The sequence below is a fragment of the Mauremys mutica genome, chromosome 2 (genome assembly GCF_020497125.1).
Source record: "Mauremys mutica isolate MM-2020 ecotype Southern chromosome 2, ASM2049712v1, whole genome shotgun sequence".
Lineage (NCBI taxonomy): Eukaryota > Metazoa > Chordata > Testudines > Geoemydidae > Mauremys > Mauremys mutica.
In genome coordinates this window covers 106,014,386-106,039,303 of record NC_059073.1, presented here as the reverse complement: position 1 = coordinate 106,039,303, position 24,918 = coordinate 106,014,386, and the positions used below count along the sequence as shown (strand labels likewise).

Below are 24,918 nucleotides of genomic sequence, written 5' to 3'. Positions count from 1 at the left end.
AGAAAAGCTGGACGAGCACAAATCCATGGGGCCAGATGCACTGCATCTAAGGGTGCTAAAGGAGTTGGTGGATGTGATTGCAGAGCCATTGGCCATTATCTTTGAAAACTCATGGTGATCAGGGGAGGTCCTGGATGACTGGAAAAAGACTAATGTAGTGCCCATCTTTAAAAAAGGGAAGGAGGCGGTGCTGGGGAACTATAGGCCAGTCAGCCTCACCTCAGTCCATGGAAAAATCAAGGAGCAGGACCTCAAGGAATCAATTCTGAAGCACTTAGAGGAGAGGAAAATGATCAGGAACAGTCAGCATGGATTCACCAAGGGCAAGTCATGCCTGACTAACCTAATTGCCTTCTATGATGAGATAACTGGCTCTGTGGATGAGGGGAAAGCAGTGGACATGTTATTCCTTGAATTTAGCAACGCTTTTGATATGGTCTCCCACAGTACTCTTGCCATCAAGTTAAAGAAGTATGGCTGGATGAATGGACTATAAAGTGGATAGAAAGCTGGCTAGATCATTGAGCTCAATGGTTAGTGATCAATGGCTCCATGTCTAGTTGGCAGCTGGTATCAAGCAGAGTGCCCGAAGGGTCAGTCCTGGGGCCGGTTTTGTTCAATATCTTCATTAATGATCTGGAGGATGGCATGTACTGCACCCTCAGCAAGTTTGCAGATGTCACTAAACTGGGAGAAGTGGTAGATACGCTGGAAGGTAGGGACAGGATACAGAGGGACCTAGACAAATTAGAGCAGGGGTCTCAAACATGCGGCCCGCGGGCCGCATGCGGCCCGCGGAGCTCTTCCCTGCGGGGCTGGGAGCTCTGGGCTGAGCGCTGCGCTCCGTGGAGCTCCCAGCCCCGGCGCTCAGGGCTGGGGCAGAGGATTAGGGTGCGGGGATGAGGGTTCATGATGTGGGGAAGCGCTCTGGGCGGGGGCAGAGGATTAGGGGGTGGGGGGATGAGGGCTCTGGCTGGGGCTGAGGATTAGGGTGCAGGGTCCTAGTGCCTGCCCTCCGCCAGTACTGGCAAGGCAGGCTTCCCTTACCCTGAGCCTCTCCAACCCCAAACCCTCAGCCCCAGCCAGAGCCCTCATTCCCCCCGCACCCTAATCCTCAGCCCCAGCCCTGAGCACCCCCACATCATGAACCCCTCATCCCCCTGCACCCTAATCCTCAGCCCCAGCCAGAGCCCTCATCCCCCCGCACCCTAATCCTCTGCCCCAGCCCTGAGCGCCCCCACATCATGAACCCCTCATCCCCCCGCACCCTAATCCTCTGCCCCAGCCCTGAGCGCCCCCACATCATGAACCCCTCATCCCCCCGCACCCTAATCCTCTGCCCCAGCCCTGAGCGCCCCCACATCATGAACCCCTCATCCACAGCCCTCACCCCACACTCCAAACCTCTTCCCTAGCCCTGAGCCCCCTCGCATCATGAACCCCTCATCCACAGCCCTCACCCCACAGCCCAACCCTCTTCCCTAGCCCTGAGCCCCCTCGCATCATGAACCTCATCCACAGCCCTCACCCCACAGCCCAACCCTCTTCCCTAGCCCTGAGCCCCCTCGCATCATGAACCCCTCATCCTTCCCTAGCCCTGAGCCCCCTCGCATCATGAACCCCTCATCCACAGCCCTCACCCCACAGCCCAACCCTCTTCCCTAGCCCTGAGCCCCCTCGCATCATGAACCCCTCATCCACAGCCCTCACCCCACAGCCCAACCCTCTTCCCTAGCCCTGAGCCCCCTCCTGCATCATGTACCCCTCGCCCTCAGCCCCACAGCCCTCACCCCTGCACTCCCTCCTATCCCCAAACTCCGTCCCAAAGCCTGCACCCCCACCCCCTGCCGCAGCCTGGAGCCTGCATCGAGCACAGAGCCTGCATCCAGACCCCCTCCCCCACCCAAACTCCCTCCCAGAGCCTTAGGCAGTAAATCTAAGTGCGTGTTTTGTCCTTTAAGTGAGGTGCATTACTGAGTGTATATATTTATTAAAACTGCGCGCGCTTAGGGGAGGAGGTGGAGAAGAGACAGGGCAGGGGCGGGGCCTCATGGAAGGGGTGGATTGGGGGTGGGGCCAGGGGCAGCAAGGGGGCGTGTCAGTGATGCGGCCCTCGGGCCAATGCACTAGTCCTCATGCGGCCCTCGGGGTCATTTGAGTTTGAGACCCCTGAATTAGAGGTTTGGGCCAAAAGAAATCTGATGAGGTTCAACAAGGACAAGTGCAGAGTCCTGCACTTAGGACAGAAGAATCCCATGCATTGCTACAGACTAGGAACTGAATGGCTAAGAAGCAGTTCTGCAGAAAAGGACCTAGTGGTTACAGTGGACGAGAAGCTGGATATGAGTCAACAGTGTGCCCTTGTTGCCAAGAAGGCTAACAACATTTTGGGATGGATAAGTATGGGCATTGCCAGCAGATCGAGGGACATGATCATTCCCTCTATTCGAAATTGGTGAGGCCTCATCTGGAGTACTGTGTCCAGTTTTGGGCCCCACACTACAAGAAGGATGTGGAAAAACTGGAAAGAGTCCAGCGGAGGGCAACAAAAATTATTAGGGGGCTGGAGCACATGACTTATGAGGAGAGGCTGAGGGAACTGGGATTGTTTAGTCTGCAGAAGAGAAGAATGGGGGGAGATTTGATAGCTGCTTTCAACTACCTGAAAGGGGGTTCCAAAGAGGATGGATCTAGACTGTTCTCAGTGGTACCAGATGACAGAACAAGGAGCAATGGTCTCAAGTTGCAGTGGGGGAGGTTTAGGTTGGATATTAGGAAAAACTTTTTCACTAGGAGGGTGGTGAAGCACTGGAATGGGTTACCTAGGGAGGTGGTTTTAGAGGTTTTTAAGATCAGCCCTGGCTGGGATGATTTAGTTGGGGATTGGTCCTGCTTTGAGCAGGGGGTTGGACTAGATGACCTCCTGAGGTCCCTTCCAACCCTGATATTCGATGATTCTATGGTTCTTGAATGGAAGGTGTTAAGTGCAGTGTTTGAAAATGTTACCAGACACCTACTAGCCTAAGAACTCAACCTATTAATCAGAGGATATATGAAAAAAATGGGGAGATTGGAAAAAGGTTACAAGCAAGTACTATTCAAAGCCCATGGAGAGGATCGCTGTATTTCTACTAGTATGCTATCACTGGGACTTCCTTTCAGGCTCTATCTTTCATATGGAGCCTATGGTTAGTATGTGTAATCAATTTAGAGCTCCAGGGAGAAGGAGCTTCCTATGTTTTCTTCCCAGTCTAATGCCTCTTTTCTGATGCAATGGGAGAATAGGTCCCGACTACACTTACTCACCCAGACTTCTGACTGCTACAAACAAGGAAGGAAAAAGAGACCCTGTTACTCTATCTACTCCAGCCTGATTTTAGAGTCTTCCCCTACATAACTAATTCCAATGCTTGCCTCTGCTGCCATTCATAGGCCTGGTCTACACTAGGAGTTTATGTCGAATCTAGCAACGTTAATTCGATTTAACCGTGCACCCGTCCACACCAGGAAGCTAATTAGTTCGACCTAGAGGGCTCTTTAGTTCGAATTCAGTACTCCACCCCGACGAGGGGAGTAGCGCTAAATTCGACATGGCTATGTCGAGTTAACATAAGAACATAAGAAAAGCCGTACCGGGTCAGACCAGAGGTCCATCTAGCCCAGTATCTGTCTACCGACAGTGGCCAATGCCAGGTGCCCCTGAGGGAGTGAACCTAACAGGCAATGATCAAGTGATCTCTCTCCTGCCATCCATCTCCATCCTCTGACGAACAGAGGCTAGGGACACCATTCTTACCCATCCTGGCTAATAGCCATTTATGGACTTAGCCCACCATGAATTTATCCAGTCCCCTTTTAAACATTGTTATAGTCCTAGCCTTCACAACCTCCTCAGGTAAGGAGTTCCACAAGTTGACTGTGCGCTGCGTGAAGAAGAACTTCCTTTTATTTGTTTTAAACCTGCTGCCTATTAATTTCATTTGGTGACCCCTAGTTCTTGTATTATGGGAATAAGTAAATAACTTTTCCTTATCCACTTTCTCAACATCACTCATGATTTTATATACCTCTATCATGTCCCTCCTTAGTCTTCTCTTTTCCAAACTGAAGAGTCCTAGCCTCTTTAAACTTTCCTCATATGGGACCCTCTCTAAACCCCTAATCATTTTAGTTGCTCTTTTCTGAACCTTTTCTAGTGCTAGAATATCTTTTTTGAGGTGAGGAGACCACATCTGTACACAGTATTCGAGATGTGGGCGTACCATGGATTTATATAAGGGCAATAATATATTCTCAGTCTTATTCTCTATCCCCTTTTTAATGATTCCTAACATCCTGTTTGCTTTTTTGACCGCCTCTGCACACTGCGTGGACATCTTCAGAGAACTATCCACGATAACTCCAAGATCTTTCTCCTGACTCGTTGTAGCTAAATTAGCCCCCATCATGTTGTATGTATAGTTGGGGTTATTTTTTCCAATGTGCATTACTTTACATTTATCCACATTAAATTTCATTTGCCATTTTGTTGCCCAATCACTTAGTTTTGTGAGATCTTTTTGAAGTTCTTCACAATCTGCTTTGGTCTTAACTATCTTGAGCAGTTTAGTATCATCTGCAAACTTTGCCACCTCACTGTTTACCCCTTTCTCCAGATCATTTATGAATAAATTGAATAGGATTGGTCCTAGGACTGACCCTTGGGGAACACCACTAGTTACCCCTCTCCATTCTGAGAATTTTCCATTAATTCCTACCCTTTGTTCCCTGTCCTTTAACCAGTTCTCAATCCATGAAAGGACCTTTCCTTTTATCCCATGACAGCTTAATTTACGTAAGAGCCTTTGGTGAGGGACCTTGTCAAAGGCTTTCTGGAAATCTAAGTACACTATGTCCACCGGATCCCCCTTGTCCACATGTTTGTTGACCCCTTCAAAGAACTCTAATAGATTAGTAAGACACGATTTCCCTTTACAGAAACCATGTTGACTATTGCTCAAGAGTTTATGTTTTTCTATGTGTCTGACAATTTTATTCTTTACTATTGTTTCAACTAATTTGCCTGGTACCGACGTTAGACTTACCGGTCTGTAATTGCCAGGATCACCCCTAGAGCCCTTTTTAAATATTGGCGTTACATTAGCTAACTTCCAGTCATTGGGTACCGAAGCCGATTTAAAGGACAGGTTACAAACCTTAGTTAATAGTTCAGCAACTTCACATTTGAGTTCTTTCAGAACTCTTGGGTGAATGCCATCTGGTCCCGGTGATTTGTTAATGTTGAGTTTATCAATTAATTCCAAAACCTCCTCTAGTGACACTTCAATCTGTGACAGTTCCTCAGATTTGTCACCTACAAAAGCCAGCTCAGGTTTGGGAATCTCCCTAACATCCTCAGCTGTGAAGACTGAAGCAAAGAATCCATTTAGTTTCTCCGCAATGACTTTATCATCTTTAAGCGCTCCTTTTGAATTTTGATCGTCAAGGGGCCCCACTGGTTGTTTAGCAGGCTTCCTGCTTCTGATGTACTTAAAAAACATTTTGTTATTACCTTTGGAGTTTTTGGCTAGCCGTTCTTCAAACTCCTCTTTGGCTTTTCTTATTACACTCTTGCACTTAAGTTGGCAGTGTTTGTGCTCCTTTCTATTTGCCTCACTAGGATTTGACTTCCACTTTTTAAAGGAAGTCTTTTTATCTCTCACTGCTTCTTTTACGTGGTTGTTAAGCCACGGTGGCTCTTTTTTAGTTCTTTTACTGTTTTTCTTAATTTGGGGTATACATTGAAGTTGGGCCTCTATTATGGTGTCTTTAAAAAGGGCCCACGCAACTTGCAGGGATTTCACTTTAGTCACTGTACCTTTTAACTTTTGTCTAACTAACCCTCTCATTTTTGTATAGTTCCCCCTTTTGAAATTAAAGGCCACAGTGTTGGGCAGTTGAGATGTTCTTCCCACCACAGTGATGTTGAATGCTATTGTATTATGGTCACTATTTCCAAGCGGTCCTGCTACAGTTACCTCTTGGACCAGCTCCTGCGCTCCACTCAGGATTAAATCTAGAGTCGCCTCTCCCCTTGTGGGTTCCCGTACCAGCTGCTCCATGAAGCAGTCATTTAAAGTATCGAGAAATTTTATCTCTGCATTTCGTCCTGAAGTGAAATGTTCCCAGTCAATATGGGGATAATTGAAATCCCCCACTATTATTGGGTTCTTAATTTTGATAGCCTCTCTAATTTCCCTTAGCATTTCATCATCACTATTACTGTCCTGGTCAGGTGGTCGATAATAGATCCCTACTGTTATATTTTTACTAGAGCATGAAATTTCTATCCATAGAGACTCTATGGAACATGTGGATTCGCTTAAGATTTTTACTTCATTTGAATCTACACTTTCTTTAACATATAGTGCCACTCCTCCCCCTGCACGGCCTGTTCTGTCCTTCCGATATATTTTGTACCCCGGAATGATTGTGTCCCATTGATTGCTCTCAGTCCACCAGGTTTCTGTGATGCCTATTATATCTATATCCTCCTTTATCACAAGGCACTCTAGTTCACCCATCTTATTATTTAGACTTCTGGCATTTGTGTACAAGCACTTTAAAAACATGTCCCTGTTTATTAGCCTGCCTTTTTCTGATGTGCCAGATTCTTTTTTATGTGACTATTTATCATCTGATCCGGCCCTTACATTATACTTCTCATTCCTCTGCTCCTGACTATAACCTGGAGATTCTCTATCATCAGACTCTCCCCTAAGAGAAGTCTGTTTCCGATCCACACGCTCCTCTGCAGCAGTCGGCTTTCCCCCATCTCCTAGTTTAAAAACTGCTCTAGAACCGTTTTAATGTTTAGTGCCAGCAGTCTGGTTCCACTTTGGTTTAGGTGGAGCCCATCTCTCCTGTATAGGCTCCTCCCATCCCAGAAGTTTCCCCAGTTCCTAATGAACTCCTCTCTACAGAGTTAGCCTATGTGTGGACGGAAATCGACCTTAGTAGCTCCGGGAGCTATCCCACAGTGCACCACTCTGTTGACGCTCTGGACAGCAGTCCAAGCTCAGATGTTCTGACCAGCCACACAGGAAAAGCCCCGGGAAAATTTGAATTCCTTTTCCTGTCTGGCCAGTTTGAATCTCAGTTCCTGGTTGGACATCGGGGCGAGCTCAGCAGCACCGGCAGCGATGCAGAGCTCTCCAGCAGAGGGGTCCATGCAATCTCAGAGTAGAAAGAGGGCCCCAGCATGGACTGACCGGGAAGTCTTGGATCTGATCGCTGTGTGGGGCGATGAGTCTCTGCTTTCAGAGCTGCGCTCCAAAAAACGGAATGCAAAGACCTACGAGAAGGTCTCCAAAGCCATGGCACTCAGAGGATACAGCTGGGATGCAACGCAGTGCCGCGTGAAAATCAAGGACCTGAGACAAGGCTACCAAAAAATCAAAGCGGCAAACGGACGCTCCGGAGCCCAGCCCCAGACATGCCGCTTCTACGAGGCACTGCATGCCATTCTCGGTGGGTCTGCCACCACTGCCCCACCAGTGACCGTGGACTCTGAGGATGGGATAGTGTCGAGGGGCAGTTTCTCGACGATGTTCGCGGATGGGGAAGATGAGGAAGGGTTTGTGGAGGACGAGGCAGGCGACAGCGCTTACAATACTGATTTCCCCGACAGCCAGGATCTCTTCATCACCCTCACAGAGATCCCCTACCAACCCTCCCTGGCCGTTAACCCGGACTCTGAATCAGGGGAAGGATCAGTCGGTAAGTGCTATAAACATGTAAACATTTATTTTTTTAAAAACAGGAATAAAAACGATACGAAAAGAAGGTCAATACATATAGCGATCGAACAGAAATCCTCTTGGGACACTTCCACGAAGCTCTCGTAGAGGTACTCTAAAAGCCTCCGCAGGAGGTTCCTGGGGAGAGGTGCCTTATTGGGTGCTCCGTGGAAGCACACTCTTCCGCGCCAGGCCATCCTGAGGTACAGTGGGAGCATTGCCTCCACCAGCATGGCAGCATAGGGCCCTGATCTGTGCAGGGATTCACGCAGCATGCGCTCTCTGTCTGTCCTAGTGACCCGCCTCAGGGTGATCTCGCTCGGCGACTGCTGCATCTAATTAGGGGAATTAATGTAATGTTACTATTCTGAATGCTTGACTTTTCCTTTTCATAACAATGACCGTCGTTTAACAGCCACGTGGTGGAGGCTGCAGAGGGAAAGCATACAGGGATCTTTCCTGGGGACAGCCGCGAGGGGCTGGAACAGGGTCAGACTTTATGCTTTCCAGATTGCCTGCAGCAGGAGGGCACTGCTATCCATTAACTGTTAAGCAGCCTAAAGTTTACGGCTTACCAGGCCTGGCTGCTACACGGATTCTGCTGTCCTGGCCCGCTTGTCCGATCTCCAGTGCAAGACCCCAGGCAATGAAAGCGAATGCCGAAAATTCGAACTTGTCCTGAGAGCACATGAGATAGGTGCCCTGTATGGTCTTGTTCACAGAAACTGAGTAGACTGTGTTCAGTGTTCACAAACATGTATCTTTGCAAGGAAATCACTTCCTTTTTCCCATCACACAGCTGCGGCTCTTTCCCGAACTGCCCCGGCATCCCCCTCACAGAGGCTGGCGCAGATTAGGCGGCGAAAGAAAAAGACTCGGGACGAGATGTTCGCTGAACTGATGGCCTGCTCCAGAGCCGAGGCGGCCCAGCAGAGCCAGTGGAGGGAGACCCTCTCTCAGCAGCAGCGCTCACACAGCGAACGGGAGGACAGGTGGCGGCAGGAAGACCAGCAGGCGACTCAAACGCTGCTTGGACTAATGAGGGAGCAAACGGACACGCTCCGGCGCCTTGTGGATGTTCTGCAGGACCGCAGGCAGGAGCAGAGAGCCCCCCTGAACTGTATCTGCAACCGCCCTCCCCCGCCACAAAGTCCTGTCCCCCCCTCACCCAAAATCACAAGAAGGAGAGGCGCTAGGGGCCGTGAAAACTGTCACTCCACCCCAGCAGAGCACTCATGTACCAAACAGCTCTCATTCCCTAAAGTATGAGAATTGCTTCTCTTCCTGGCTCACCCGATCCAAAATCCCAGTTTCATCCCCCAACTGTGTAGCTGAGTATTAAAAATAGTTTGCTGTTCATTACTGTTTCCGTCATGTTTCTTTGCAGAAGACTTTGTGTGAAGGGGAGATGGGGTTTGTTAATTGCATAGGACAGCCACCATTACCAGGGTACAGACATGGGGGCAGGATCAACAGCAGGTCACACACAGAGTGCAGTCACTAAGCACCCGGGTCACTCTGGGAGGTGTCTGCTGCCCCAGGTCAGTCTGGGAGGTGTATGCTGCCCCAGGGTCCGAGCGCCTGGCATCCACAAATGGCAAGGCAGGCTGCCCTTACCATGACCTTCCACCCTAGCCATGAGCCTCTCTGATGCCCTGAGCCCCAGCCAGAGCCATCATCCCCCTACACCTACTCACCCTTCCCACACACCCATCACCCCTTCCTGCAAACCCACCCCTTCCTGCACACCCTCCTGTAACCGTCCTCCCCCCAGAGACCGCTGTAGGAGCAGGAGCCTGTCAGTCCTCGAGTGTAGAAGCGGTCTGTACATCACTGCACACCATACCCACCACAGTCTGCGTCCCTGTTTGAACCCTTTAACGCGAATTCGTTAGTAAAGAAAAGTTTGTTAATTAAAAATGTTCCAATAACTTTATTTTTAAACGTCTGTTGGAAGGGGGGAAACATGGTGAACGGGGTATGTAACCGCTGAAAAAAGTCAATAGTAACTGAAACAGGGGCAGGTTCAGCTTCTCTGTAAAGAGACTGGACAGTCATAGGTTACCCTGCTCTCTGAGGAACCTAGCTTTCAAAGCCTCCCGGATCCACAGCGCTTCCCACTGGGCTCTTCTAATCGCACAGCTGTCTGGCTGAGCGTAATCAGCAGCCAGGCGATTTGCCTCAACCTCCCATCCCGCCATAAAGGTCTCCCCCTTGCTCTCACAGAGATTGTGGAGCACACAGCAAGCTGCAATAACAATGGGGATATTGGTTTCGCTGAGATCCGAGCGAGACAGTAAGCTCCTCCATCTGCCCTTGAGACATCCGAAAGCACACTCCACCACCATTCTGCACTTGCTCAGCCGGTAGTTGAAGAGCTCTTTGTCACTGTCCAGGGCGCCTGTATAGGGCTTCATGAGCCAGGGCATTAGCGGGTAGGCTGGGTCCCCGAGGATCACTGTAGGCATCTCCACATCCCCAACAGTTATTTTGTGGTCCGGGAAGAAACTACCTTCCTGCAGGCGTCTAAACAGACAAGAGTTCCTGAAAACACGCGCGTCATGAACCTTGCCCGGCCACCCGACCTAGATGTTGGTAAAACGTCCCCTATGGTCCACCAGTGCTTGCAGCACCATTGAAAAGTAGCCCTTTCGGTTAATATATTGGCTGGCCTGGTGGGCCTGTCCCAGGATAGGGATGTGAGTGCCATCTATAGCCCCACCGCAGTTTGGGAATCCCATCGCGGCGAAGCCATCTATGACGACCTGGACATTTCCCAGGGTCACTACCTTTGAGAGCAGTAGGTCAACGATTGCGTGGGCTACTTGCATCACAGCAACCCCCACGGTAGATTTGCCCACGCCAAAGTGGTTCGCTACTGACCGGTAGCTGTCTGGCGTTGCAAGTTTCCAGAGGGCTATGGCCACTCGCTTCTGCACACTCAGGGCTGCTCGCATCCGGGTGTCCTGGCGCTTCAGGGCAGGGGCCAGCAAGTCACACAGTTCAAGGAAAGTGCCCTTACGCATCCTGAAGTTTCGCAGCCACTGTGATTCATCCCAGACCTGCAGCACTATGCGGTCCCACCAGTCCGTGCTTGTTTCCCGGGCCCAGAATCGCCGTCCCATAGCATGAACGTGACCCATTGCCACCATGATCTCCGCGGCGTGGGATCCCGTGCTTTGTGAGAGGTCTGTGCCACTCTCACACTTCATGTCCTCACCGCACTGCCGGAGCCTCCTCACCCGATTTCTCAGCAGCTGACTGTGGAAGAGGTGGACGATAAGGTGCGAGGAGTTGACAACGGCCATAAGTGCAGCGATGATCGCAGCGGGCTCCATGCTCGCAGTGCTGTGGCGTCCGCGCTGTCACTGACCAGAAAAGTGCGCTAACAGATTTCCCGCCGGTGCTTTCAGGGAGGGAGGGCGGGAGTGACGGTTGAATGATGACAGTTACCCAAAACCACCCTCAACACATTTTTCCCCCAGCAGGCATTGGGGGCTCTACCCAGCATTCCAATGGGAAGCGGGGACTGCGGGAACTGTGGGATAGCTGCCCAGAATGCACCGCTTCCAATGTCGACGCTTGCCCCATTAGTGTGGACTCACAAAGTCGAATTAGTGTCCTTAGTGTGGATACACAAATTCGACTTCATAAGGTCGAATCCACAAATTCGACCCAAGTTAAATCGAACTACTCTTGTAGTGTAGACATACCCATAGCTTTCCTAAGCAGCAGGATGAAATTAACGTTATTCTTGACAATGTACACTGTGACCCAAGTGGTTCTGAATAGTAGAAATGAAGCTGACTATCAACATCAGGGCTTTCTGTTTGCAGATTCAGGAAGATATCACTTGATCAATTCACATATGACAGTTCTGTTTAACCACAAAGACCAGATTTCTTTTTTAAGTTAAGAGTTTAAGTTCTATAGAAATGGAAGGCTTTTGTCACCTTTTTCACTCACTCACTAGTGGGTTTTCAAGTCACATAAGTGTGGGCCTATGCAAGTTATCATCAATTAGAATTAAAAATTTCCACTGAGATGAAAAAACAATTTCTGAAGTTAACCAGAGAGAAAAACAAAGCAGTGATGTACATCCACAGCACAATGATCATACAAGTCTGTTCAAGTTTTCTATTTTCTAGACAACAAAATAACTAGTAGCACTTTTAGGAAAGTGGAGAAAATTCCAGAATTATGTAGCCTAAAGCTACATAATAAAAAATACCAATTGAAATACATGTTCATAGAATCATAGAATATTAGGGTTGGAAGGGACCTCAGGAGGTCATCTAGTCCAAACCCCTGCTCAAAGCAGGACCAATTCCCAAACAGAATTTTACCCCAGTTCCCTAAATGGCCTCCTCAAGGATTGAACTCACAACCCTGGGTTTAGCAGACCAATGCTCAAACCACTGAGCTATCTCTCCTCCCCAATGTTAACATTTCCTCTCTCTAAAAAAAGTAAACGTTACTACATAGATCTTAATTCTGAAGATTACAGTGTTAAAGAATGCCTCAATATGACAAAACATTCAGGCTCCGTAAGGAAACCTCAATATTTGTTAGATACTATGTTTATAGTACAGTCAAATATAATTGCAGTTTGGAACATGATTTCAAAAAGGTTGGAAAAAATATGAAATTGTTCCCATTTTAAGCAACTGAATACATATAAAAACAGTCTGCAGAGAAACACACGCTACAAGCAGTGACATTGCACCAGACAAGATGAAAAGCATGAACATCCTGGTTTACAGAAAGAGCATGTTCTGACAGAGAAGTAAAATAGAATATTTTGTGGCAAGACAGCTGTAAGGCAATAATGGTTGCTAAGGCTAATCTACACTAGAAGTGCTGCAGCTGCGCTGCTGTAGCACGTCTGGTGAAGATGCTCTATGCCGACGGGAGAGTTCTCCCATCAGCATAATAAAACCACTTCCATGAGAGGCGGTAGCTATGTCAGTGGGAGAAGCTCTCTCACTGACATAGTTTTATCCATACCGGCGCTTAGGTCGGTGTAACTTAGTCGCTTAGGGAGGTGACTTATTCACACCCGAGCAACATAAGTTACAATGACATAAATGGTAGTGTGTACAAGCTCTTAGAAAGTTAACCAAGCAGCCCGATATCTAGCTTAGGGAACCATAGAATTAATTGACCTACAGATCGATACTTATTGCTGAAGGTGACTTTTCATTTAAAAAGGAATGAGCAAGATTATGTGTCAACCAGCAGTGAGTGGAGAAACAGGAGGATGGCTCCTGAGTCTGTCCAACTGAAGTGACACTGGCTTCAGGGACACGTATAAGGAAAATGTATCTGGGCTTACCTGATAATTACCCCCTTTTTAGCAGGAAGATAAAAAGAGACGCTTAACAATGGGTTTAACCTCTGTGGCAAAGTTCCTCTTCTCCTCTAGTAGGTCCTGCGCTTATTGGCGGATTTCTTCCCCTCAGTGGTTTTCCCCTTGGATGAAACCCATAGATTGGATCAACTACTCCTATGTCTGATTAGGAGTAGCGGGGCTAGGGGGGAACCCGGGCCCGCCCTCTACTCCGGGTTCCAGCCCAGGGCCCTGTGAATTGCAGCAGTCTCTATAGTGCTACTTGTAACCGCTGCTTGACCGCTACAGCTCCCTGGGCTACTTCCCCATAGCCTCCTTCAAACACCTTCTTTATCCTCACCACAGGATCCTCCTGGTGTCTGATGCTGCTTGATTGTATGGTGTTTTCCTCAATCCTCCAGTAGTACCCCCTCTCAGTTCTTAGTTCCTTGTGTCTCTTGCTCCCAGCTCCTCATGTGCACTTCTTTCCTCTGGCTCCTCCTCCCTAGACTGGAGTGAGCTCCCCTTTTTATACCAGTTGCCTTGATTAGCCTGTCCTGATTGGCTGCAGGTGCTCCAATCAATGTAGCTCTCTCCGGTACCCTCTAGAAAGTTCTTAATTGGCCCCAGGTGCCTTGATTACCCTGGAGCAACTGCCATTTTGGTTCCCATGGTACTAGGGATTTGCTTAGCCTGGAGCTAACATACCTGCTCCTCAATACTTTCCTGTAGCCATCCGGCCTTGCTCCATCACACCTCTTTGAAACATAATGAACCAAGGGCAGAACCAAGCCTGTCAGTCACCGGCAGGGTGGGAGTGACCTAGCCCTTGTTCCTTTTAACTAGACTACAACTATCAAAGTTTTCTATTATCTAAAACACAAAAATAACTAATAGCACTTCTAATCAATGGGGGGAAATTCCTGGCTATTGTAGCCCTGGCATTCTATAACTAATGAGTTATTTAGCACTTTCCAAAAAGTGATTATTCTGTCCATAGGCTCCCCACCAATTTTCCTCTGGAGTACTTCAATGACAACAGAAGTTGTTTTGCTCTCATACTGCTCTACAAGTAGGGAGCTACATGTGCCAAGAAAAACAAAAAAAAACACATTACGTCCTATTACCTGGGATGAGAAGTAAAGGGTATCTAAGAGGTGTTGGATATAAATTATGCCTGCTAGGAGTATTTTCCATTGGGATGCACCCCAGCAATGAGAATCAAAACACAATACAAACTAGAAGTCTGAAGTACAAGAAGCCTTTCCAGGCTACTACAGCCCTGGCAGAAAACATGGAGATTACTTAAACATTTAACCCCAAGATTACTTCAAAGTTTGCCCTCAATAATGAGACTGCCATGGTGCCCAATTGGAATCCACTGGTGAGAATTACATTTCTATGGGAATGGCTGTGCCCTTTACCCAGGAAAACAGTACTGTATTTTCTTTCTGTAGGTTAACAAAGTCAAATTAGGAAATTTTATAGAATGTGTTGGCAAGTCTTCCAGACACTTGGCTTTTGCAGGAATTTCCTATTTGGGCCTAATGGATCCTTGAGAGATTTAGCATGCAAGGGGATCCAACATTCTCATTTGGATCCTGCATGCATGAGGACACAGCATTCTCATTTGGATCTGGAAGGGAAGAAATTCATAGTAGTCTCTTCCTTTTCTTGACACTCATTTCCCCTTCTCCTGTTCTGCAAGACTGTCCAAGGGAAGAACTAATCCCACAACTCTTCTGAGAATTCTCTCAAATATACTACAGCAAAGAGTTTCACTTAAGTCTCTTCTTTCTGGACCATGGCTTCTGACTAAAACAGATGGCCATCCTCCAAGAAGGAGAACAGAAATTTTCCAGATTTTCCTCCATTTTTTGATATTCCATGCTTCACAGCTTTAGGCTTCTAATACTAGACAGTGGGGAGACAGCTTAGAAAGGAAAGTGGGGCCGTAAAACTCCTTAGAGAAGATGCAGTACAGAGAAGTTAAATGTGTTTTGTGCCTTTTCTAGCTGAATTATTATGCTTTGATTTTGGCAGCTCTTCCAATTAAAGGGAAAGAGAGGAGGCATCTCAGAACACAAGGTCATAAGAATGGCACTAATGGGTCAGACCAATGGTACTTCCTTTTATTTTAAACCTGCTGCCTATTAATTTCAATGACCTCTTCTTCATTTGCTTTGTGAAGGGGTAAATATCACTTCCTTATTCACTTTCCCCACACCATTCATGACTGTACAGACCTCTATAAATATACCCCCCACTTAGTTGTCTCTCTTTTCTAAACTGAACAGTCCCAGTCTTTTTAATCTCTCACCAAATAGAAGCTATTCCATATCCCTAATTATTATTGTTGCCCTTTTCTGCACTTTTTCCAACTCTACATTTTTTGAGATGGGTGACAAGAACTGCATGCAGCATTCAAGGTGTGAGTGTACCATTGATTTATATATTATGGCATTATGATATTTTCTGTCTTATCTATCCCTTTCCTAATGGTTCATAACATTGTTAGCCTTTTTGACTGCCACTACACATTGAACAGATGTTTGCAGAAAATTATCCATGGTGACTCCGAGATGTCTTTCTTGAACAGTGACAGCTAATTTAGAACTCATCATTTTGTATGTATAGTTGGGATTATGTTTTCTAATGTGCATTACTTTGTATTTATCAACACTGAATTTCATCTGCCAACATTCATCTGCCTTTATGCACTTCTCCACTGAACTGACTGCTCTGAGGCAAGACACCCCTGCATCAGTCTAGCAAAAAGTGGCCTTGCGAGATACCTAGTTTTTTTAGCCTCAGAATATGGACCTACTGTTTCATCACAGAAAGTGTAGGGCTCCATCCACACATTCCATAATATGGGAAGAAGAAAGGCAGATTTTTCCTTTCTACTTTCTCTATTTTTGCCCATCAAGAGGTGTTGAAGGAGGAATAGTTGTTCCAGTGCCTAACTGAAAGAAAAGGTATGAAAAAAGCCCATAGACAAACCCGAAGCCTGGCTGCAAAGCTCTGAAAGGACTAGATCACTTTTACATGTGTGCGTTTCTGCTCTGCAGCAGAGACATCTGGAAAGCTTCGCTTAAGCTGAACAGGGTGAACTAATGGGATCTTCAGTGGCTGCTCCACTCCCTGCCAGAGACTGACAGGTCTGGTCATTCCACTCTTAAGCCATGGCAGTCTGAAGACCTATTAAGAATCTGTAGCCCTTTCCATCTGGAAGACAAATTGCCTTTAGCAAGTGTCTTGGTAACAGACTAGGACAAGAAAATCAAAATTGTAGAAACCAGTTTAAGACATTCAAAAAACAAGAAAGTAGACAGGAGACACCTGTCTAAGAAAGTAGACAGGAGACACCTGAGAAGATGAGTTTATGTGAAGGATATGGAAGACAAGGGCATATTTGGCTCACATATCTATGAAAATCCAAGAATCTACTGATATTTAATCTCCTGAAACAAAGGAAGTGACAGAGAAGACCAATCTTAAATAGCGCTTTTTATCACCTCCGGATTCTTCTTATCTTTATAGTACAAATATATAACTAATAGCTAAGGCTGAAATACCTTTTTTCTGGAACAGGCAGCCTAGTATGTAGCAGTGAGTACCACTGACACTGAGAACTCCGATTCAAGACATTTTCTGATTAAAAACAAAAGCTCTAAAATGTCAGCAAGTCTTAATGGGAGACCAGTATCCTGTAAAGTTGACATTTCTTATCCTAATAACTATAGTCAGGTCATAAGTTGACATTCTTGGCTTTTTACTTGCCAGTTCACACTACCCAAGGGATAAGTCTTTACATAAATATCCCCATGTAAGTGCTGAAAACAAAGTGTTTGACTATGACAACACTGTATAGAGAGAGGTTTAAAGAGGTGTTCACAGGTAATTCACCCTGCAGTAGCCTCTTTTTTTTTGGTACATGTACTCTAAACTCAAGGGTAAATTGCACAGCAATACTACACTATTTCAAAATAACTGGATCAGCTAAAAGTGATTTTAAGAAAGAGATAAATGACAGGGAAGGAAGGATCATTAGGTCAGTGGAATGGATTCAGGATTCATCAACTCCCACTTTTCCTATGGACTTATGTGACCATGGGCAATCTGCTTAACCTCTCTTTACCTCAGTGTTCTCATCTTCGAAATGGGAGTGATAATACCTACCTCAAAGGGGAGAGCTGAAGTTTACATTTTCATAGAGCTCTTTGAAATTGTTGTATAGATGATGCTATATAAATGGAGCATATTTTTAAAGTGCAGTTCTACTCAAAAAAGTAACTGTAAAAATGTAATCCATTTCCATGTTTTATTGGGTCTTATGATCAGGTGTGCACAAGTAAAAAAAAGATTTTATTTTCAAAATAACCTTTGCAAATTTAACCTAAAATATGAAACTGAATTTCTTCATTCTCATAAATCATTGCTACAAATAAGAATTCTACAGGCCAAATCCTAAATTATACCTATGCTAATTATATTTACAGGTGTAAGTAGCTAATGTAATTGTTGATTTTCTCATTGTCCACAAAAATAAGCTTTTTTAATCCTGCTACGCTCTTCACCTCAGTTGTTGCTTATGGCAATGAATTCCACAGATTTTGTGGGGTTTTTAAAAGTATTTTCTTTTGCCAGTCTTAAATATGTTGTCTTTCAATATAATTGAACGTCCCCGCTATTACTGCTTTATTGGAGAGGGTAAAAAGGATTTACCTGATCTATTCTCTTATTTTATATACCTTTATCATGTGCCCCTGTATTATAGTCTTTTTTCTAATCTAAACTCCCCATATCTTTTCAATCTCATTTCACAAAGCAGTTTTTCCATGCCTCTAATCATTTTCTTAGCTCAGTAGTTGCACCATAGTTAAGGTTGTGATACACAGTTCAGTTTTAACATGAGCTTTAAATCTTTATTTTGTAAATATCTAATTGAAATAAAAAACAAAACAGAAAAATAGTCACTAACCTATTCTGTAACTGTTTTTCTTCGAGATGTATTGCACATGTCCATTCCACTACAGGTTTGTGCACACCCAGTGCACTAGAAACAGAGACTTTTCTCTTAGCAGTACCTGTCGGGGCAGCACATGTGTCCTTAGCACTCTCCTACTGTTGTTCAATGACAAAGTACAGCGCTGCCCCCAATTCCCTTCTGTTCCTTCTCACCTGATAGAGATTCTGATATAAAGGAGAAGGAGCATGACACATGGAATGGGCATTGACAACACATCTAAAAGAAAAATTACAGAACGGGTTAATAACCATTTTTTCTTGCTTGAGGAATTGCATGTGTCCATTACACTTCAGGTGACTCACAAGCAATTCAATCTGGCAGAGGGTTTCAGAGTCCACCTGAACAATGACTGCAGAACTACTTGTCCAAATTTTGCAACTCCTCTGGATTGCTGAGATATGTTGCAGATTTACAAATATCCCTGAAAGATACCTCTGCCAGGAAAGCTGTGGAAGTTGCCTGGGTTCTTGTGGAGTTTGAAACCATCCTGCTTGGGGAAGGTACTTTTGCAATGTCACATCCTGGACATATGCAAAAAGAAATCCAGAATGAAATATTTTGCATAGAGACCAGAAGGCCTTTTATCGTGTTTTGGAACTGAAATAAACAGCTGAGATGATCTAAATGATCCTGTTCTACCCAAGTAAAAAGCCAGTGCTCTTCTGACATCAAGATCTGAAGTCTTTCTTCATCCGTATGAGAACTGGGTTTAAGGACAGCATGTCAGTAAGTATACTGCATAATTGAGGTGGAACACCGGGACCTTAGTTAGGAATAATTTGAAGTGTGTAAATCATGATTTGAGGACTTCAGTAATTCAGTCAGGGATTATGGGTCTTTTATAGGAGGAGATGAGTGAGGTTCTGTGGCCTGCAATACTCAATAGGCTGCCGGTAGGCCAAACGAGGCCCACCAAGGCTTCCTGTGTGGCCCACTAGCTCACCTTACAAAATGTTTATAATTAAATTCACGAACAGCGATGTGCTGCCTATCATTTGCCTAGGACTTCCTTAGTAAGTAACTTAGTGACAGTACTTAATTTGTAATGAAAGAGGTGCCGTGGCACTGACCTGGCATAAGTTAAGCACTGGCTGGGAGGCCAGAGAGCAGCAGCAGCTGCTGGCCAGGCACCCAGCTCTGAAGGTAGTGCCACCTTCAGCAGTAGCGCAGAAGTAGCAAGGGTGGCAGTACACCATACCATGCCACCCTTCCTTCTGCACTGCTGCTGGCGGCAGTGCTGCCTTTAGAGCTGGGCAGCCAGAGAGCAGTGGCTGCTGGCCAGGAGCTGAGAGGTGCAGGGGCTATGAACTGTCATGCCTAGGAAGTGACAGGACTCAGCCCTGGCAAGCCCCAGCACAAATTAAGCACTGGTTACTGGATCTTGAGTTCTTGTGATAGCACTGGCTACGACTGAGCTAGGACACTACCCATTTTTTCATAAGTGATGGAAATGGAGTAAAAAATGAATGTGAGTGGGAGTAAATGTTGCAAAGTTGACAACGAAAGTTGAACCTTTTAACCCAAACTGGACAGTGGATTTTCTTATTATGTCACCTCATTTAAATGCAAAACCTTTGTATTTAATATGCCAAACTACTGCACCCATCTATAAAGTCGTCAACATGAGGCGCCACTCTGAATCCAAGCACAGTAACTTCAACGCAGCCCATCCTCCTGGCAATGCTGAAAAACGTGATGAAATTAAAAATCTGAAGTTTTTGTATCACACTTAAAATGTCATTCTCAGAACATCAGCGACTATACAGGAAAAGCAATAGCTGCTTTTCTTCGGATAATGCTGATACTGGCTAAAAAGAAAAGGCCTTTCCTGGATGCTGAGCTTCTGAAGGAGTGCACCTTGGAAATGCTGGAGGAGCTTTTCATCAGAGATAAAAACAAATATGACATTGTGAACCGTTTGAAGTAAGTTCCCTTGTCTGATTCCATAGTAGTGATATGATTGGAGGTAACTGTCAGCACTGCTTTCCGATTTAAAATATGACAAATGACTATCTCTTGCAGTGGACAAATCAAGTGATTTAAGTGACACTGCCCAGCTTTCACTGTTTGTTAGATTTTATGATGGTGAAATTGTCAAGGAAGAATTTTAGTGTTTAAATACCACTAGAAACATACACTACAGGAGAGATCTTTTTTGAAAAGGTGAAAGTCTTATTTTTTTTTAAAATGGTTTTGATCTGCAGAAAGTAAACTTGCTTGTTACAGACTGAGGTCCCTCCATGACAGGGAAAGAGCAGGGCTTTGCTTCACATTTGGCAGCGATATACCCTTCATTAAAATACACTGCACTGGATCATTCACCAGACTGTCCTGTGTGGTAAATTGTCTGAGGGCTTGAAAAAAAACAAATGTGCATTGTGATGAAATTAATGAATTACATATGCTCAACTTCTAGTTTGCAACACTGTCTTTCTAAAGCTCTTTTACAAGACATTTCAGCCAAATACAGTGACCTGTTGCAGCACAGCGACATTTGCTGGTTAAGTAGAAGGCACTTGCTGCAGAGGTTTTATGCACTTAAAAAAAAATGATCAAATTTCTTTCAAACCACAAGACCAACAAGGCCTACGAGTTCCCGGAATTTACAAACGATGTCCCCTCTATGTCGCAGGTAGCTTTTCTGTGCTTTAATGGTCACTTGAATTCACTCAACTTGCAGCTCCAAGGCCATGCAAGCAATATCAGGGATCTGTTTGAAAATGTGTGCGCCTTTCAAAGGAATCTTGAAATCTTTCAGGCAGACTTAACAGGAAAGATGTTGCACATTTCCACATTGCATGTCGTTGTGACATATGCAACTTCAATGAAAATGATGCAAGAATTCCTAAACAATCTGATCGAAAATTTTAAAATGTGATTTGAGAATTTTAAAATTTCAAACAGTTTGTGATTCATTTGTTGTCTCTGCCAACAGACCTTGTCCTTCTGAAGCAAGGAACATTCTGATTCAATTGATGAAGGTGCCTTTCAATTAGAAATTTTAAGGCTCCACAGTTCAGATATCTTGAAGGCAAAATTCAGAGAAGTAGAACTTTGTGATTTCTGGACTCAATATAATGACCAGTTTCAGAATAGCCAGATTCTAGCCATCTATCTTGTAACAATGTTCACATCAACGTACCTCTGCGAATCTGGATTTTCTACAATGAACATTATAAAAAACCAACATAGCAATCACCTGACAGATGAGCATCTTCACCAGTTCATGTGGCTTGTCCTGACCTCCTAAAAACCACTCTTCACAAAGCTTGCCAGAGATCGTCTATGTCACACCTCCCATTAGAGATTACCTGTGTTTGTGGCAATAATACTGATTTATAAACTTCTTTAAATACTAGTGTCTCTATCTTTTCTGTTGCAAACAAAGTCTTTATTGGCAGCTGAAGTTGTGTATCTTTAATTTTATTTTTTTATTTTGTCAGCAAACGGCTTGTCTCTCATCATAAAATTCTCAAATCAGCCTGTGATAGAGCTAATTGAGTATCACTGGAATAGATAATCACAAAGCCCCCTTCTGGTCTTAAAGTTTATGAGTCTATATCCTAATACTTGTATGTTCTGGTTTACTAAAGAATATCACCTAAGGTCTTAAATTAAAGCCAGGGTCACACTGGTTATTCATATCATTGTGAAATGATACTGTGTATGCTGAAAGTATGCTCTTGGATTCTGTATCACAGTAGAGGTGGTGAAACAGGTTTTCTGTCAGACAAGGGATGTTTATGTACCTTTGTCTGTCAAAATGTAAATTAAGTATTGTCTCATTCACAGTGGGTCTCCCATCACCCTTCTAAGCTAAATGCAGATGAAACATTGCAAGAATTTAAAAAAGGAACTAACAGGTAGGGAGACACAGCAGGGGACGAGAACTTTATTTTGAGAAACAATTCAAACACTTTGCTGGAATATATTTAGGGAACAAAGATGACATTCTGCATCTAGGAATTAAACAGGCAGTGTATTAACATTCATGAAAATGGGATCACAACCAGCTGTGGTTGAAGATGCTGCAGAAGGTTTCTGGTGAGATAAACTTCACGAAATAGAAGGTTAACCTAATAAAGTTTAATCTCTAAAAAGCATGTTATGATTTTGTTTTTTATGTTAACTTTTTTCTCCATTATCCTTACTCACTACCTCTTGAATTTTTAATGATAAACTTGTTTTCACCATAAATATATCTCAGTGCTCTGGTATTAAGCAAAGAGCTGATTCTGGCTTTGGCTACACTTACACTTCAAAGCACTGCAAATTTGTAAGTGTAGCCAAGCCCTCAGTTGAATCAGACAAGCTGGAATGTATACTGTTCCCTTGGGTACAGCAGACCTGGTATTTCTGAGAGTGTCAGTGAAGAAATGGCTGGACACTACAGGGGAGCTCCTCAAAGGGACTCGGAGGCTGGGGTACACTGACTGTTAATCTGCATGGCAAAGTAAGGACTGTCATAGTCCAGAGAGAGTACTTGGGTGGCTAACAGGCTGGAGTTATAAGGGAACAGACACCCAATTAACCAAAAGCAAGTCTCCATCACGCTGCTGGAGGTGGGTAATAAGGTGACTTTCAGTCCTGGGTACCCAGAGAACCTGTCACAGAGGATAGGCATAGAGCAGCTTCCCCCCTTGCAAGAGAGGGGCAGCATACATCAGGGAGCCTGAACCTGTCCCAGAACAAAACACATGGTGAATCTGAGGTATGTATCATTTTTGGGTACCTGCTGAAAGCAAGAGCCTTGTGGAGCCCTTCAGTGTTTTACCAGAAGCACTGTAGGCAACATGGAAAGAAACGCTTAAGTTTCCCCTTAATTTCTTATTTCTGTGCTTTTAAGGTTTTGGTTGGATGGGATGCATCCTATTAAAAAAAAACTTAGCTGTTACTAAACAAGTTCTTGGTCGCCAATAGTATTTTGTATTTCCCCTCACGACTACTTCATTTCTTTACCTGCCTTTGTAAGGGACTCTGTCCAAGGCTTTCAGAAAGCCCAAAAAAGTTATGCCACCTTGCCCTCCTTTATCCATATTTTACTTATATGTTTTAAAGGTTTCTAGTAGATTAGAAAGACATGATTTTCCTTTTCAGAAACTGCTGATTTACCCCATCATGCGATCGTGATCATATAGCAGTTTTATATTTCTATTTTTAGATCTTTCAGCCAGTATACTCATTACTGATCCTCTACGACCTAATTCTCTGAATCACCTCTAGTGCTTTTTTAAAAACATAGGTAAAACATTTGTACTCTACCTGGAAGCAAGGCTGGAAGACAGTAAATTTTAATTAGCAAAACTGCTTTTTTGTTAGCAGCTTAGCCACTTCATTCTTAAATTCCTTTCAACCTTGGATGCATGCCAGACAGTGGTAGTGACTAGTTGCTCTTTACTTTATCTATTTCAGAGAAGAACTGCACTTTAAAGTGTTAGCGTATTTTAAAAAATTATTTTCCCTCATGCAACAACTGAAAATGTATAGATATAGCACATGTAGCTGTTCCAGAAATCTGAAGGCTTTTGTTAATAGCAACTTACAGTTTTACATGCTTTATTCAGCTAGCAGAAATGAATACTTTGTTTCCCTTAAGCACATCTCTTGTTCAATTATATGGAATTCATTCCTACCAGGATAACATTTAAAAAACCTATTATCAATTCTGTTATTTTAAAAACTGTTTTAGCCTAAGTTCAAAACTACAGATGTGGATTATAAAATAGTTATGACTAATAAAAAAATGTTTTTAACCAACCTCGTACTGTAAGCTTGCTATATAACTGAGAGTTCATTTCCTTGTCTCGCTGATAGCGTCGAAATTCATCAACTGCCTCACGCACCATTGTGACAGCCAAAACAAATCCCTGTTCAAAATATAATGATATAACACATTTCCCAAAATGGAAAATATTTTTTTTAAAATACATAAAAAGGAACATGACAGTAGAAGAAAAATGTATATATGGAGTATTTCATCATTTTTGACAGTCCAGGGTTTATTAAACCTTTTCTGTCTATCTAGTTCATCTTTATTGTAGAAACACAACTTATTAAAACTTGAGATAAAGTTAAAACATTCTACAAACATAGGAACAGCCATGCTGGGTCAGACCAAAGGTCTATCTAGACTAGTATCCTGTCTTCAAACAGTGGCCCAGAGGGAATGAGCAGAACAGGTAATCGTCAAGTGATCCATTCCCTGTCGCTCATTCCCAGCTTCTGGCAAACAGAGGTTGGGAACACTGTCCCTGCCCATCCTGGCTAATAGCCATTGATGGACCTATCCTCCATGAATTTATCTAGTTCTTTTTGATCCCTGTTATAGTCTTGGCCTTCACAACATCATCTGGCAAGGAGTTCCACAGGTTGACTGTCCATTGTGTGAAGTACATCTCTAAATTTATTGAACAATTTTCATTTCTTGGCATATTCCAGCAAGTTACAAATGATATAAAACTATATATATGCACTAGAGGGGGAAATTTTAGATGTAACTTGTATTTTAGAAGAAATTAACATCTTTCAAATAAGCCACTGCATTTATTTATATTATATATATCTAAGCCAGCTTTTACAGTCCAAGAAGCATTCCTCACACAGTGATTTTTGGGGACCTATAGTTCAGGTTGCAAGGATTTTTAAATCAGTAAAGATCTGTAAATGTTGACTTCACCATATAAACACACACAAAAACAAATACTTCCATCAATAGTAACTGAAGTATAGATAAACAGCATTTTTTGCAAATTTGCCTGAAAACTTATTAGCATTTCATT

At 44.3% G+C, this 24,918-nt stretch overlaps 1 protein-coding gene across 2 annotated transcripts in view; it reads right to left on the bottom strand.

Annotated features, from left to right (window-relative positions):
* ATP9B (ATPase phospholipid transporting 9B (putative)) overlaps positions 1-24,918 on the bottom strand; it is a 338,734-nt gene that overhangs the window by 246,808 nt on the left and 67,008 nt on the right. For both annotated transcript variants that reach the window (XM_045006684.1, XM_045006685.1), the window contains exon 5: positions 23,898-24,006. In XM_045006684.1, the coding sequence (XP_044862619.1) occupies positions 23,898-24,006 (109 nt within the window). The remainder of the gene's footprint in view (positions 1-23,897; positions 24,007-24,918) is intronic.